This window comes from Rhinatrema bivittatum, unplaced genomic scaffold (assembly GCF_901001135.1).
Source record: "Rhinatrema bivittatum unplaced genomic scaffold, aRhiBiv1.1, whole genome shotgun sequence".
NCBI classification, from domain to species: domain Eukaryota; kingdom Metazoa; phylum Chordata; class Amphibia; order Gymnophiona; family Rhinatrematidae; genus Rhinatrema; species Rhinatrema bivittatum.
In genome coordinates, this window is record NW_021820356.1 from 125,954 (window position 1) to 142,503 (window position 16,550).

General features: G+C 50.3%; 1 protein-coding gene across 1 annotated transcript in view; it reads left to right on the top strand.

Annotated features, from left to right (window-relative positions):
• LOC115081569 (fibrillin-2-like) overlaps positions 1–16,550 on the top strand; it is a gene marked incomplete at its 5' end in the record, with an annotated part of 190,616 nt that overhangs the window by 114,482 nt on the left and 59,584 nt on the right. The window contains one exon of the mRNA XM_029585997.1: positions 8,793–8,999. Within this exon, the coding sequence (XP_029441857.1) occupies positions 8,793–8,999 (207 nt within the window). The remainder of the gene's footprint in view (positions 1–8,792; positions 9,000–16,550) is intronic.

Genomic DNA, 16,550 nt, shown 5'->3' on the forward strand with positions numbered 1-16,550 from the left:
GGGTTTGTGGCCGATGCCTCCCCAGGGGGGGACGGTTGTTCCGGTGTGTCCACGGCGGCAGATTCGCAGCAGCGCAGCGCTGGGAGGCTGCTCGCTGTGCCGGAGTCCCTGATTGACCCGTTCCCACTTAGCGCAGGAATGGCGGCCATTTTGGGCGCTTTTTGCACTGTGGACGGAAGAGCGTTGGGGGGAGAGGATCTCCCTCCAGCTCTCTCCCCGGCCGATTCCAGCCCCATGGCGGCTCAGGGAGCCATGGGGGATTCTCCTGATGCGGACCCTGATCCTTTGGAGGGCACTTCCGCAGGGCCTGTGCTATTTTCCCCACAGTTTGTACTGCTGATGCACCAGGCTTTCCTGGCCAACAGTTTGGAAAAAAGGGGGCCCTTTCATCTTCCAGGGCCTTCAGACCTACTGGGCAAGGTACCCAGAAGGGAGGAGACGCCGGTGGCAACTCGGATTCGACGGGTACAGGCCCCTGTGGTATGGGGGTCAATCCTGGAGTCCTCTTCTGAAGATTCAGACCAGGGGGAGGGGCCGGTGGATCTCACTCCACCCCTGGATGTCCCGGGCATCGGCGCCACATCTGACCAGATCCCTCTGGTGGACGGGGACAACCCTAAGATGGTCCGCTTATTCACAGGGACGAGCTGGCGCCTTTGATTCCCCATGTCCTTGTGGAGCTGGGCATTGCGGATTCTCCCTCTGAACCAAGACCAGATACAGTGGATCCTGTCCTTGTGGGCTTGCACAGTCCTGTTAGAACTTTCCCCCTGCACACTATGCTGAAGCAGATTATACTCCAGGAGTGGGATTCTCCGGGGACAGGCCTCAAGGTCAGCAGGGCTATGGACGAGTTATATCTGTTGCCTGAGGATGTATTGGAGTTGCTGTGGAGTCCTAAGGTGGATGCGTCAGTCTCCACAGTTACCAAGTGGACGACCATTCCTGTAGCAGGGGCAGTGGCTTTGAAGGATTTGAGGATCGCAAATTGGAAGGTTACCTTAAGAGGATTTTTGAAGTGTCTGCACAGGGCAGTCGTGCTGCGGTTTGCAGAAGTTACATGCTCCGGGCGAGCCTGTGCTGGGTGCAGCAGTTACAGAGTGACAAAGATCTAGCTCCCTCGGAGGCAAAGCAAGCCGAACGGTTGGAGGCCACAGTGGCGTATGGGAAGGATGCACTTTCTGACCTACTTCACACCTCATCACGAACTATGGTGTCAGTAGTGTCAGCCCGAAGGCTTCTGAGGCTGTGGAATTGGTCTGTGGATGTTTCAAGCCCAGTTGGGGTCTCTTCCTTTTAAGGGCAGGCTCCTGTTTTGGAGAAGACCTGGACTAGCTGATCAAGAATTTGGGCGAGAATAAGGTCCACAAGCTGCCAGAGGACAGGCCGAAAAGGCAGAAAGCTTTCTTCTCCACCCGCTCTCGGTTTCGGGGGCCAGAGGCGTTTTCGTCAGAGCAGGGCTCAGAACGTGGGTCACAGACAAGCCTCGGCGAGGTTCCAGTCTTGATCCCCAGCCTACCGGGGATGTCACACAACCCGGGACAGAGCTGGACAGGGCACCTCTGGGGTCAATTCCGCTCAATGAATTGAGGCCGGCCCACTCCGCGGATCCTGTGATAGGGGGGCGGCTGTCTCTCTTTCTCCAGGAGTGGGTCAGACAGGTGGGTTCTCAGTGTGATAGAACACGGCTACGCAATAGAATTCGCTTTCCCGCTCCGAAGCCTTTTTCTGGTATCCCCTTGCGGGTCCCCAGCAAAATAGTAGGTTGTTCGCCAGACCCTGGGTCGCCTTCAAAATCTGGGGGCTATCATACCAGTTCCTCAAGCAGAGCGGTGCAAGGGACGTTATTCCATTTATTTTGTCGTCCCCAAAAAAGAAGGAACTTTTTGCCCATCCTGGATTTGAAGAAGGTCAATGTAGCCCTCAAGGTGCCTCGTTTCCGCATGGAGACACTCCGGTCGGTCACTGCAGCCATACAAGGCTAAATATCATTTGTGGCATGGGTTCTGCCTTACATCTTCCTCAGTAAAGACTGAAGCAAAGAATTCATTTAATCTCTTTGCTATGGCCTTATCCTCCCTTAGTACCCTTTTTACCCCTCGATCATCTAATGGTCCAACTGACTTCTCACAGGCTTTTTGCTTCAAATTTACCTGAAAAAGCTTTTATTATGAGTTTTTGCTTCCACAGCAAACTTCTTTTCAAATTATGTCTTTGCCTTCCTTATCAAGGTTTTGTATCTAGCTTGCCTTCCTTATCATTGCTTTCATCTAAGTTGCCTCTCTGACTTTCTAATACAACTAAACTCGGTTCTATCTCTATTGCGAATGTGTTCTCCATCCACTTGTGGTTTTTGTAAGTTTCTGCAAGTCTGCTTTACCCAATGCATAGGAAGCGTGTGATCACTTAGAAACAGCACAAAGCAAAGAGAGAAACAAATCATAATTGTTCTAGACTTGGTTTGAATTTCTGCCCTATTGCCTGACCATATAAAACCAAAAAAAAAAAAAGTCTATTATATTTTATATAAAATATCTAAAGTGACCCCATTTACACTGGTAGTACAGTCTTTTCCATATATAGATATAGCCCCTCCAGCACTGAGTGTATCAGTGGATATAACACTCAAACTAAAAAACAAAGTTCAGGGGGAACTACGAGGGAGAGAGGAGCATTCAGGGCACTCTCCACCCCCCCACCCCCCCTGAGAGCTTCGGAGCCCGACTTGACCATTTCACCTGTCCCGGTTTGCTGGGCCCGCCCCGGATTCCTACAAGGGCAATGTCATCACCCCTGCGACTGCCGCTCTTTAAATTGGCCAGCCTAGCGGTGCGCCGCCTAAGCCGCGTGCGCCAAAGGGGCACGGCTTTTTTGAATCCTCTTTTTTTCCCCTCTTATTTATTTATTTATTTATTTCGGATTTTTATATACAGACATTCTCAATACAAGTATCGAATCAGGTCGGTTTACAAAGAACAAAACTGTCGCAATAAAGGCGTTACATTAAACAGCGTTTCTTAACATATGAGTAACATATAACATATCATATAAAAAAATAAATAATACAAATTAACTATTACATAGACTATAATAATAATAATAATAACTCGTCAACAGGACGTGGATAAATACAAAGGATGTTTAAGGCATGAGTATATATCTTGAATAATTAGAGGGGTAGTCTAAATTGTGATATGTGGGTACATAGACCTTGTTGCTGTGCAAAGTCCGAGTTATGCATGAGTAAAAGGAGACTGATGAATGAGAGAAGGAGTCTTAAACAGGTGTGTAGTTCAGATCTGACGTGGTTAGATCTTGAGGGGAGTATGGCTGATCGAGGATCAGATGTTGGACTATTTTTCTCTTTGACCGGTGTCGGAGTGATCTTGTGATTCTGTGTAGGCTTGCCTGAAAAGCCACGTTTTTAGGTTTTTCTTAAAAGTTGGATGACAAGTCTCTTGGCGAACTGTTTAAGTTATTTAATGGGGAAGAAGAGAAAGGCCAGACGTTTTGCCCATAAGCGTGAATGAAAAAAAAAAAACAACACTGAATTCCAAAGTCCAATTGTTGCAAAATGCTGAGAATATGCATATTAAGGACAGTCTGCTGCTTCATACTGAAATGGAAAATGTCGAAAACTCCCAGGGAAGGACTATAGAACAATGGACACTCTTGGGAGGAAGGTATTTTAAGGCACCATGCTCATTGCCTGCATTGTTCCCTACCAGCTCTACATGAGCCAGTATTCACAGGACATCTGGAAGCAGGTGCAGGAGGTGGCTGAGCAGATGTCTCAGCAGTAGCAGGATACCCTCATGTCGCTGATGCATAAGAGCCTGGGGTGTGGAAAACACGAGTTTTGTGTGACCTATGATGTTTTTGAGACAACATCGCGAGTCTCTGCTAAGGAATCTGTGCCTGCAGAATGGCATGGCTGATGGCCTCGTATCTCTGACCAGAGGTGCCGTGTATTGGGGAAAATCTCTTTGGAGTTAGGGTGAGGGATGCTGTGGCCCAACTTCGGGACCACCATGAGACTATCCAACAACTTTCCTACTAGCACTCTGGACCCATCCTCCTCTTCTAGGAATCTGGTGAGACAAGGGTCAAGGAAGTCTTTCTTTGCCAAAGGAAGTACTATCCTTCACCCCTTCATTCCTGTCAACACCATCAGGGCTCCTGTGGCAGTCTCAGGCAACAGAGAGCTCCCAAGCCCTAGCCAGCTCCTTAGTCAACTACAGGGACGGGGTTTTGACTGGGTCGTAGGGAGCGTAGGCCAGTTGCCCATACCTGGGTCAATGGACCCTCCAGTTGGGGACAGGCTGCGGTTCTTTGCATACCAGTCTCCAGTCTCAGACCAGTGAGTTCTGTCCATTGTCCAATCAAGAGTATCAACTGAATCTATTGGGTGTCCCACCAAATTGCCCTCCGTGCCCATCCTGGGGGCTGGTAGTGCATCAGGAGTACTACCAGCAGAGCTCTCCTCCTCTTAATGGCCAGAGCGGTTGAGCTTGTACCACCAGGGCAAAGAGGGCGGGGATTCTACTCCAGGTACTTCCTGATTCCAAAGAGAATAGAAGGAATCCATCCCATTCTAGAACTAAGGGCCTTGAACAAGTTTCTAGGAAAAGAAAAGTTCAAGATGGTTTCCCTGGGCACCTTGATCCCCTTTTTGCAAAAAGGGGACTGGCTGTGCTCTGTCAACATAAAGGACGCATACACTCATATCGAGATGTCAGGAAGTATTTCTTCACGGAGAGGGTGGTGGATGCCTGGAATGCCCTTCCGGAGGAAGTGGTGAAGACCAGAACTGTGAAAGACTTCAAAGGGGCGTGGGATAAACACTACGGATCCATAAAGTCAAGAGGCCGCCAATGAAGAGTGGGTGACTCGCCAGAATGATGGCTATTGACACAATACCCTTATTAAATAAACATACACATGCTTACTGTGACTCCTACATCGCTCTAAGCTTCAACAGCAAGAGGTAATGGAAAAAAGGATTTGCACTCACAAAGAGGGGAGTAGCTGGCTTGTTACGGCGGTTACTACCCCAAACCAAATATGCCTGATACTTCACTTTCAATGCATATACAGCATAGCTCTCTGCTTCAATGACAGGGGAGAAGAATAACTGATACTTCACACATCCAGCAGAGCTCTCTGCTACAACAGCAAGGGAGAAGAAAAAGGGTTCGCACTCAAAACGCGGGGAGTAGCTGGCTTGTTACGGCGGTTACTACCCCAAACCAAATGTGCCTGATACTTCATTTTCCATGCATATCCAGCATGGTTCTCTGCTGCATCGGCATGGGAGAAAGACTGATACATCACGCATTTCCAGCATAGCTCTCTGCTTCAACGGCAGGGGGAAAAAAAATTAACAAACAAACAAACAACAAACAACAGCAGGGGGAAAAATAAAACAAAAACAAAAAAACTGATGCTTCACGCATATCCTGCATAGCTTCAACAACAGGGGTGAAGAAAAAAAGGATTCGCAATCACAAAGCGAGGAGTAGCTGGCTTGTTATGGCGGTTACTACCCCAAACCAAATGTGCCTGATACTTCACTTTCAATGCATATCCAGCATGGCTCTCTGCTTCTACAGCAGGGGAGAAGTAAAAAAAAAAAAAACCCAACAAGAGCTGTACAACATAGTCTAGGTAAAACAAATAAGCATGGGTGTAGCTTGCTTATCGCGGCAGTTACTGCCCCTACTACCCCTAACTAATCAAGCTAGATATTTCACTTGCATGCAGCTCCATCACTGCTCTCTACATTAATGGTGGGGGTGGAAGGGGAATAGAACAAGGAGCTAAGAGTAACAGATAAGAATGAGAGAAAAAATGTGTGAGGCTTGCTGGGCAGACTGGATGGGCCATTCGGTCTTCTTCTGCCGTCATTTCTATGTTTCTATGTTTCTATGAGATCTTCCCCGTTACAGGAAGTATCTCCAATTTGTGGTGGGAAACAGTACGTCCAGTACTGGGTGTTGCCATTCGGGCTCACATCAGCCCCATGGGTTTTCACAAAATGCCTGGTCGTGGTAGCAGCGCATCTCTGCAAGCTGGAAGTGCATGTTGTCCCATATGTGGACGATTGGCTGGTCAAAAGCACTTCTCAGGCAGGGGCCACCAGGTCCTTGCACTTGACTTGCACTTGACTTGACTTGAGTGTTGGAGTCACTGGTGTTCTTTCTCAACTACCCAAAGTCCCATCTCAGCCCATCACTTCAAATGGACTTCATAGGAGCCCTGCTAGACATGGCTCAAGCCAAGGCCTTCCTGCCTCGCCAGAGGGCCGTCACCTTAATGGCCATCATGGCAGAGAGCCAGCAGGTGTCAGCCTGGCACATGTTAAGGCTGTTAGGCCATATGGCCATAACCCTCCCTTTCACTCCCTTGGCACATTTACACATGCGCAGAGCCCAATGGACCCTGAGGTCACAGTGACACCCGGCCACTCAGAGCCTCTAGGATTGCATCCGAGTCACCCAGTCTCTCCAGGATTCATTATCCTGGTGGCAGGACTTTCAAATCTGGATCAGGAGATCTCTTTTTGAAATCTTCCTACTCAAATTGTTCTAACCACGGGTGCATCCACCCAGGGATAGGGAGCTCATGTAGATGAGCTCAGCATCCAGGGTCTCTGGTCCACTCAGGAACGCTCTTGTCAGATCAACTTCCTAGAGATTCAGGTATGCACTATAGGCTTTCAGAGATCAGCTGTCCAACAAAGTTGTCCTGATCCAAACCTACAATGAAGTAGCCATGTGGTATGTCGTCAAGCAGAGGGAGGCACGGGATCGTACCTCCTGTGTCAGGAAGTGGTCTTGATTTAGTCATGGGTCCTGTCCCACGGGATGGTGCTCCTGGCCATGTACCTGGCCGGGATAGAGAATGTGGTAGCAGACAGGCTGAATTGAGCCTTCAGACCCAAAGAGTGGTTCCTGAACCAGGGAATAGTGAATTGGATATTCTCCCTCTGAGGGAGCCTGGAAATAGATCTGTTCACGTTCCCCTGCAACAGGAAGGTGCCTCATTTCTGCTCCCTGTACAGGTCAGACAGAAAACCAGCCTCGGATGCCCTTGCCCGTCATTGGAGCAAGAGTCTTCTGTATGCATATCCTCCAATTCCCTTAGTGGCAAAGACTCTCTTGAAGTTTCATGAGAACAGGGGAACTATGATCCTCATAGCCCCTCATTGGCCGAGACAGGTTTGATTTCCACTCCTATGAGAATTGTCCATCTGGAGACTGATCAGTCTGGGGACTTTCCTAGTTCTCATCATGCAAGATCAAGATTGGCTGCGGCATCCCAAACTCCAGGCCCTGTTGCTCACAGCCTGGAAGTTGAGAGGTTAATCCTGCAACTGCTTGATCTTTCAGAGTATGTATCTCGGGTCCTGGTGACTTCTAGAAAGCCTTCCACTAGAAGGTCCTATGGACTGAAGTGGAGGAGGTTTTCTATGTGGTGTGAGCAGAAGGCCCTGGATCGGTTCTCCTGTCCGATACAACAACTGCTTGACTACCTTCTATACCTATCCGAAGCTGGCTTAAAAACCAATTCTGTTAGAGTCCATCTCAGTGCAGTTGGTGCACACCAACAAGGTGTGGATGGTACTCCCATCTCTGTACAGCCTATAGTTGTATGTTTCATGCGGGGCTGCTTCAATTGAAGCCTCCCCTAAGGCTTCCCACTGTGTCTTGGGACCTCAAAGTGGTGTTAGCTCAGCTAATGAAGGCTCTTTTTGAGCCACTGTGCACCTGTGACCTAAAGTACCTGACCTGGAAGGTCATATTTTTGGTGGTGGTCACTTCAATGCATAGTCAGTGAGCTCCAGGCCTTAGTGACTTATCCACCTTATACTAAGTTTTATCATGACAGGGTGGTCTTGCATATGTACCCTGCCTAAGGTGGTCAAGGACTTCCATCTTAGCCAGTCTATTGTCCTGCCAATATTCTTTCCTTGGCCCCATTCGCACCAAGATGAATGAGCACTGCACAGTTTGGAGTGCAAACGAGCTTTAGCAGTCCGAAGCCCATAGACAGTCCACAGAATTTCTTATTTATTTTGATAAGAATTGGTTGGGCATTGCCAAACAGACACTATCCAGTTGGCTAGCTGATTGCATCTCCTTCTGTTATGCCCAGGTGGAACTGCATCTTGGTGATCATGTCAAGGCTCATTCTGTGAGAGCCATGACATGGCTAGAGATTCATCCATGTGTGAGGACTATCATCCTGCTTGTCCTCGGAGAAAGCAGAGTTGCTTACCTGTAACAGGTGTTCTCAGAGGACAACAGGATGTTGGTCATCACGAAACCCACCCGCCACCCTGTAGAGTTGGATTTCTCCTATTTTTTATTTTAATTATAATTCTGTTACAAGACTGGAGAGGGACCCCGTATGGAGGCGTGGTATAGGGCATGATGGACATGCTCAGTGTGCCTAGTCAAAGTTCTAGAAACTTTGACATAAGTTTTCCACATTGGGGTTCCATCTGGTGATGTCACCCATGTGTGAGGACTAACATCCTGCTGTCCTCAGAGAACACCTGTTACAGGTAAGCAACTCTGCTTTCTGATTGTCAGACTCACTGTGCTTCAAGTCTCTCTAGTGTTCTCTTGCATAGGGGGGGGAATCTTGTATTATCACTCCTTATTCTGCCCACAGCCCATGGCTTGAGGTTGCTCCATTATAAAGCAGACTGAGAGGGTTGGTAATGAGGGTGTGGCAGCTTCTGTTGGACTCATCTCTCTCCCTCCTTTCTTTTGTTTTTTTTCCAGACTTCCGCCATGGGTTCTGCTTCACGGAGGTGCTACAGACCATGTGCCAGCTGTCGTCCACCAACCGTAACCTGGTCACCAAGTCCGAGTGCTGCTGCAACAGTGGGCGTGGCTGGGGGAACCAGTGCGAGCTCTGCCCGCTGCCAGGAACAGGTCCCTACAAGAAGATGTGCCCTCATGGACCCGGGTACACTACGGACGGCCGAGGTGAGAAGCCACAGGACGTGGCTTTAATGGTCCTCTTGCAGGGAAATGCAGGAGAGGTTTAGGCTTGAATCAAACTGTAAACATGAGGTGGGAGGCAGCGCCTCATGAGTCCATATTAGCCTTGGACCTCTGCTGACTGTCAGGCTTAGGTGGCTTTTGTTTCTGGAGTTTTAGTTGCAGCCAGCCACTCGTGTAAGGAGCAGGCTATCAGGCTGCTGCCCATGCAGAAAGCAGAATCTGATCTTCTGTTCTAAGGAGGTGGTAGGAAAGCTTTCCGCATGTCTGCCTAGAGGAAAGGGTCATCCCCTCAGATAATAAGGAGGTTCCTTGCTATAGGCTCTTAATGAAACTTATTCCATGAAATTCTGTTAAGAGGCTATTGACAAAGTGCCAAACCTATTCTCCATCAACAAGCAGAATAATCAGCCACATGAGTGGGTGACATTGTCCGATAGCACCTGTAACGATCCTGGCTGCTGTGCGATCCTCCTGCCTGCAGGGGCCCTCAGTGGGTTGCAGTCTGAGCTGCTCAGGCTTGCCTTGAAGATACATGAGGAAGCCTTGCCAAATCATAAAAGCTTGATTCACAGATCCCTGCCTCATTCATCATTGAGTCTCCATTACTCACTGCTGTGGACTCTTGAGCGCTTTACCTTGACTCGTCTAGATTCCTGTTCTTTCTGTTCCTTTTACCAGCCTGATCTTTGCCTCTGTTCCTGTGGGCCTTCCAGTGGTCCTACTGCCCATACCTGGGAACTCTCCGGATTTGGCCTGGAGACTCCGGAATTCTAAAAGAATTACCGGGTCTCCGGGCAGGGGCGGATTGGCCTATTGGGGGATCGGGCATCCCCCGGTGGGCCAGTCACGCTAGTCACGAGGTCTGCCGAGCGCGGCCGTGACAGAGCCGCGCTCGGCAGACCACGTGGTATCTTCTGGGCGGTGAATCCCCGGGCCAGTCTTCATCAGGAATCCGCCGCTGTCTTCGGGCCAATACTGGAAATCTACGAGTGCTGCAGCAAAACCAATCTGCTTGGACCCGGAAAGAAGAAAGGAACATCATTTTGTGCGGCTGAAAAAGGAGGAACTCAACAGTGTTTTCTACCATCTCTGGACCTTTTTAACTCTTAACTTCGCTTCCTCGTGACACCACCTGCTCCTGCACAGCCTGTTTCCTTTATCCAGCCACTTGCCCGCCCCATCCTGTTTGCCTTGGCCAATCGACATTGCGATTTCCTGCCCGTGCATCAAACGAGAAGTAAGAAACAGGCAGCGTCCACTTCCGCAGCACAGGAGGAGAAGGAAGAGGCTGCTGCTGCTCCAGGAGCCCAAGTTAGAGTCTGCTGTTGCTAGTGTGTTTTGAAAGGGGGGGGGGGGAGAGAGAGAATGAGCAGGTCTGTGAGAGTGAGTGAGTATTTGTGTAGGAAGAAGAGATCTGAGAGTGTATGTAGGTGAGTAGGAGAGAACTGAGAGAAAGTGAGTGGGCATTTGTGTGTGGAAGAGGGAGAGACGTGAGTGAGTGTGTGTTGGTGGGAGAATGGCAGAAGTAAAGGTGTAAATGGATATGTGAGAATGTGAGAGAATGAGCAGTGAAAGTAAGTGTGAACACGCAAGAGTGTTTATGAGAGCAAATCCGGTCCCACTGTGCAGTTGCCCTTCTCCCATTCCCCCCCCCCCACCCTCCCCCGCTAATCCATGGTAATCTCAGGGTGACTGGAAGTCAGAAGTTCCCAGGTATGCTTCTGCCTAATCCTTGCCCTTGTTTCTTGTGTGGCCTCCCAATGCCCTCTTGCCTGTTTTCTGTTTTGTTTATCTGGTCCCTGCCTTGCCTTCTGTTTCTGTTCTGTCCTGCCCTGGTCTTGCCTGATGCCTGTTTTGCCTTGTACCCTTTCTCTCTGTTTTGTTCCTATCCTGCTTGCTTGGCCCTAGTCCTGGCCTTGGTGTCTTGTTCGTCCTGGGCCTGTTTTGCCTTGTGCTTTCTTCTAGTTCCTGCCTCCTCGTCTTCCCTGGTTCCTGCCTGCCCTGCTTTTTCTCTGTCTTCAAATGACTTCTCATTGCTGACTTGGCCTGGCCTGTGACATTGCTTCGCTTGTTGCCTGCCCTGACCTCAGCCTGCTTCGTCCCTTCTTGAACCCCTGCCCCACGGGGTCCTGCCGGCCACCGGAACCTGCGGGCTCAAATTAAGGACGAGGTGGCCGGTCAGACAGAAGACCCTGCACTGCTCCTGCCTGGGGATTACCTTTAACTGGCCTGCATGGCACTGAGCACCAAATGTGGGATGCATCTAGCAAAGCTCAAAAAAAAGCCTAGAAGACATTTCTCAGTCTGTTTTTGTCTGTTCATCTGTGCTGGTTAGCGAAATCATCACCTATCTTCTTTTTCTTCATTGTTTTCTCTGTCCTGGCAAAATATTTTACATTCAACTTCATGAACCTCTTCGATCATCCCACCTAAATTTCTTAATCGGGGGTCCTGGGACTTCATAAGCCTTTTTTTCTTTTTTTGATGTCAGCGCCTACTGTAGTGGTTTGTGGGTTTGTGGACCCTTGGCCCGAGGTGATAGTTGTTACCACTTGTGGGGAGGAGCCCCACAGGTCCACACCGCCGGGAGGCGGTCTGGCACAGCAGGGAGCTCTGGGTGAAATACTGGAGAGGTCCCAAGGAGCGGGGTAATAGACTCAGCAAGGAGGGACCCCACAGTAAGTAGTCAGGCTGGAGATAAGTACCTGGGCAGAGACCTCCGAAGGGGATGGCGCTAGGCAGGCCCGTGGAGCGGGAAGCATGAGACAGGATGCGCAGGAGGTATTCCAGAGAGGCAACCTTGAGGGGGCGGAGCTGCGCAGCGAAGGAGGTACTGATGCAATGATGAAGGCCAACCCGCGGAGCAGGGAAGCCCGAGTCAGATCTCCAGATGATGACGTGGACCAGCCCGAGGAGCGGGAGGTACCAGCAGTGACCGGTGGTAGAATCAAGGGAACTTCCCCGAGTAACAGGGAAGCACCGACAGTCCCAAGTGTAGACGTAGGCACTACCCTGAGGAGCGGGGAAGCACGGACAGTTTCTGTATAGAACTTAGGCACTGCCCCGAGGAGTGGGGAAGCACTGACTGTATAGAATGTAGGCACTGCCCCGAGGAGCGGGGAAGCACTGACAGTCTCTGTATAGATCGTAGGCACTGCCCCGAGGAGCGGGGAAGCACTGAGATAGAACTCCCAAGTGGTGAAGGCGTTTCCCACAGGCAGCAAGGAAGGACTTCAGGGGGGGCACAAGGCCAGCCCAAGGAGCGGAGTAAGCCAGGAGACCAAGTCCCCATAGAGCGTATACACTGGCCCCCAAGGAGCGGGTACCAGGCAGGGTCCAGAGTCCCAAGAAGGTCCAGTAGCGTCACCACAGGATCACGGAGACAGGAGCTCAAAGAGAAGTAATGGAACTCATTGCCAAGTCGGCTAGCTGAGAGCGAAGGTGGAGCTTAAGAACCCTGATCCAATGATATCATCAATCAAGGACGCTCCCGAGGTTCCCACCGAAGAGGCTTCAAAAGAAGGCCCGGTGGCGCACGCACGCACCTAGGAAGGCCCAGAGTTGGCGTGGATGGCGGTGGCGCTCGACCGCCATGAGGAGCCAAGGGGAACCCGGCGGCAGAGACTAGCCCGCGCCGTGAGCAGGCCCAGAGAGGGAAACAGGACGGTGCAGAACATGAGTAGACGCGGTCGCAGCTGTCTGCGACCGATGGTCATAACACCTACTGGTCTGGAGTTTTTCATCTTTATTGAGGCTTTGGCTGCTTTGTGTCAGACTTTTTTTGCTGCAAAAATGTAGTTTTGTTTTGCTTCGCCTGTTTTTCTTACAATGTCAGAGAAGCAGGCCAGCTTCTTCAAGTGGTACCCCTCATGCAGTTAGAAGATGTCCAAAACAAACAATCACAGGATCTGTAAATGTTTGGGGAAGGAGCAAGATATCTCTAGCTGTGCAAAGATGTAACCTAGGGCCATCAAGCTAAGCTAATAGACATCTTCACGACAACCTCAAAGTCCAATGCAGCACTATCTGCACCGAAGGTACTGTCCACTGGTGGTCATTCAGAGCCAAGGGGTGATTAGCCTACTCGAAGCTAAGACCCAAGAAGAGTTCCAGTTACAGGGAGTCATCCTGCTTTTTCCAGTCAACAAAGGAAAAGGATTCCTTGAAGGGATACATAGAAACATAGAAATGATGGCAGAAAAAGACCAATCGGCCCATCTAGTCTGCCCAGCAAGCTTCCACACTTATTTTCCCATAATTATCTGTTTCACCAACCACCAACTTCAGGGCTCTTATTGGTAACTGTTTGATTCAAATTTCCTGCCATCCCCTGTCATAGATGAGGAGAGTAATGTTGGAGTTGCATCAAAGGTGAGCATAAGGCTTATGGTTAAGGGTTGTAACCGCTGCATCAAGCAAGTTACCCCGATGCTTGTTTACCCAGATTGCACAGATCAATGCCTTGTTGGATGATGTCTGAATGTAAATCCTGTTTTCCAGCGCTATCTTTGCCCTCACTATGTCATAGGGGCGATGTCGGCCCCTATGACATAGTGAGGGCAAAGGTAGCGCCGGCGCCATTTTGAATACTGGCAATACGGCCGGAGTGCAGGAGGTCGCTCCCGGACCCCTGCTGGACTTTTGGCAAGTCTTGTGGGGGTCAGGAGGCCCCCCCAAGCTGGCCAAAAGTCCCTGGGGGTCCAGCGGGGGTCCGGGAGCGATCTTCTGCCCTCCGGCCGTATTGCCAGTATTCAAAATGGCGCCGGCGCTACCTTTGCCCTGTCACATGGTAAGGGCAAAGGGCCATCGGCGCCATTTTTTTAGCGCAGCTGATAGCGTGGGAAGGGGAGATCGGTCCCGCGGCCCCCCTGGACCACCAGGTATGTGTAAAACGTTTTGGGGGGGGGGTCGGGAGAGTGGGGGAGGCTAAGGGGGTAATTTTAAAGGGTCGGGTGGGGTTTTTTTTATCAGCGCGGGCTTCATTAGTGATGTGAATTGGAATCGTTTCCGATTCCAATTCACATCTCGTAACGATCAGATTCCCCCCCCCCCCCCCCCCCAGCCGAACCCGATCGTTAAAATGATCGGGCACATGATTCACATCCCTAGTCTTCACCACTTCCTCCAGAAGGGCATTCCAGGCATCCACCACTCTCTCCGTGAAGAAATACATTGGTTCTGAGTCTTCTCACTGGGGCTTCAAATTGTGACCCCTAGTTCTACTGATTTTTTTCCATTGTAAAAGGTTTGTTGTTGACCATGAATCATTAAAACCTTTCAAGTATCTGAAAGTCTTTTTATATATCACCTCTGCCCCTCCTCTCCTCCAGGGTATACATATTTAGGTTCTTTAATCTCTCCTCATAAGTCATTTTATGAAGACCATCCACCTTTTTGGCCACCCTTCTCTGGACCGCCTCCATCCTGTCTCTGTCATGCAACGGCACCAAAGCAAAAGCATTGGTCCTTCCTCACCCTTCTCCTGCCCAGTGCCCACAGCTGAAAGCATGGAGATCATGGCAGCAGCCCTACTTACTCCAATCAGAAGCTGTTCAAAATAGCAATCAGGTGTGTCACCCCAAACCATGACTGCTAGAAACTAGGGTGGTACAGAAGATGGAGAACTAACCTCCCACTCTTGTAATGTGCCGCAATTGCAGCCACCATTCCTCACTTGGAGTCCCCTTACCTCCCTGGCACACTGATATAAATCTCACATCTCTGCAGCACCGATGGATGATATCCTCTTTCTGGGCTACTTAAACCCCCAAGTATTGCAAGACAATGCCTCAGCAACAGGTGCTCCTGCATTGCAGTGTGTTGCTACTTGTCTCTGTGCCTTTTGCCTTGTCTTGCCTCCTTGTTGCTGTTGTCTTGCCTGCCTTACCTCATTGTTGCCTCCCTGCATTACCTCGTTATCTTACCTTGCCCTGCCTCTCTGTTACCTTGCCCTAGCCGCCTTGCCTGTGTCCTGGTCCCTTGTGCTCTGTCTTGATTCTGACCCATGTGCTCTATCCTGGTTCTCACCCCGGCTACGGATACTGACTATTCTTCAGGACTACTGTCTGCCTTGATCCCAGCTTGGATCTCAACCTGCCTTCTTGTGCCTGCCTCAACCTTGGCCTGGATCCGGATACCATTGCTCGCTAACAGCCCTGCCCTCTGCCTGAGATTTGACTTTGTCTGACCTAAGCCCTAAGCCCTGCCGGCTTCTGGAACCCAAGGGCTCAACCTGTGAGGAATGGGGCTAATATAGGTGAAGCCCCAGCTCTAGTACTAGTGAGAGCGAGTGCACCTGCTGTTGGCATGGGCTTAGTATGTTCGCCTGCTAGGCTGTGTCAACCACGCCACAGTCCAAGAGCTCACATTCGTGACAGTTTGCTGAGGTCATGAGCTTGGTGGACTCGTCTCCCGCTCAGACTATCTCAGGTTGGCTAGGTCCAGCAGCAGCAAGACCAGCTTAACAATTTGACTGGCATTCTCCAAGGCCCGGCAGCCTGAATGGAATACAAGTAGGTTCGCCCATCAGCACTTGCACTGCATCTCCTCCAGCCGCTCCTGCCTGGCATCTGGGACCCATGCTGCATCTTTCATTGCTACCCAGGTATGATGGGGATCCTAGGGCCTGCCAAGGTTTTATCAATCAGTGTCAAATGCACTTTGAACTACTGGCTGCCAGTTTTCCCTCGGACCGAGCTAAGGTGACATTTATGCTCCCTTTCCTGGCAGAGCCTGGGCATCACCTCTTTGGGAATGGAACGACCCTTTGGTGGAAAATTTGGATAACTTCCTCCAAACATTTTGGCAGGTATTCAGTGAGCCTGGTCAGGCTTCATCTGTGACTATGGAGCTTCTCCATAAAAGACAGGGCATCTACTCCGCCAGCGACTATGACATCCAGTTTCACACCTTGGTCTGAAGATAGTCTTACAGCCAACATTTGGCGGGGCCTGGCAGAGCGCATCAAAGATGAGCTAGCAGGCTGGGATATGCTGCCTGCACTAGAGGACCTCATCACCTTGGCCATACAGGTGAACCTCTGCTTCCAAGAGCAAACTTGAGAGAGGGAGGCTTCTCAGCAGCAGGCTGGTGCCCTGGTTTCACTGGCCTCTGGTCCCTACCACAGACTCACCGAGGAAGAAAAGCAGAGGTGTCAGCAGCTCAACCTCTGTCTTTATTGCTCTGCTCAGAGGCACTTTGCTAGCCATTGTCCAGAGAAGGCGGGAAATGTTCGAGCCTAAGGTTGGTTGGAGAGTCAGACCTAGGTCAGCCCTCATCCTCATGCCAGTTTGCCTTACTTCCCACGATACTGAGGTACATACCGAGGCGTTCCTGGACTCAGGTGATTGTGCCAGCTTTATTGACAAGACCTTCCCACAGCAACGCTGAATAGGCCAGTTACCATATCCTCTGTTTATGGTGAACCCCTTCCTGGCTGGCTGTCCTTAGTTACCTTTCCAATCACATTTCAAACTGGATTCCTGCACAAGGAAAGCATCTCCTTCTTTGTTCTATCCAAGGCAGTCAGCCCCA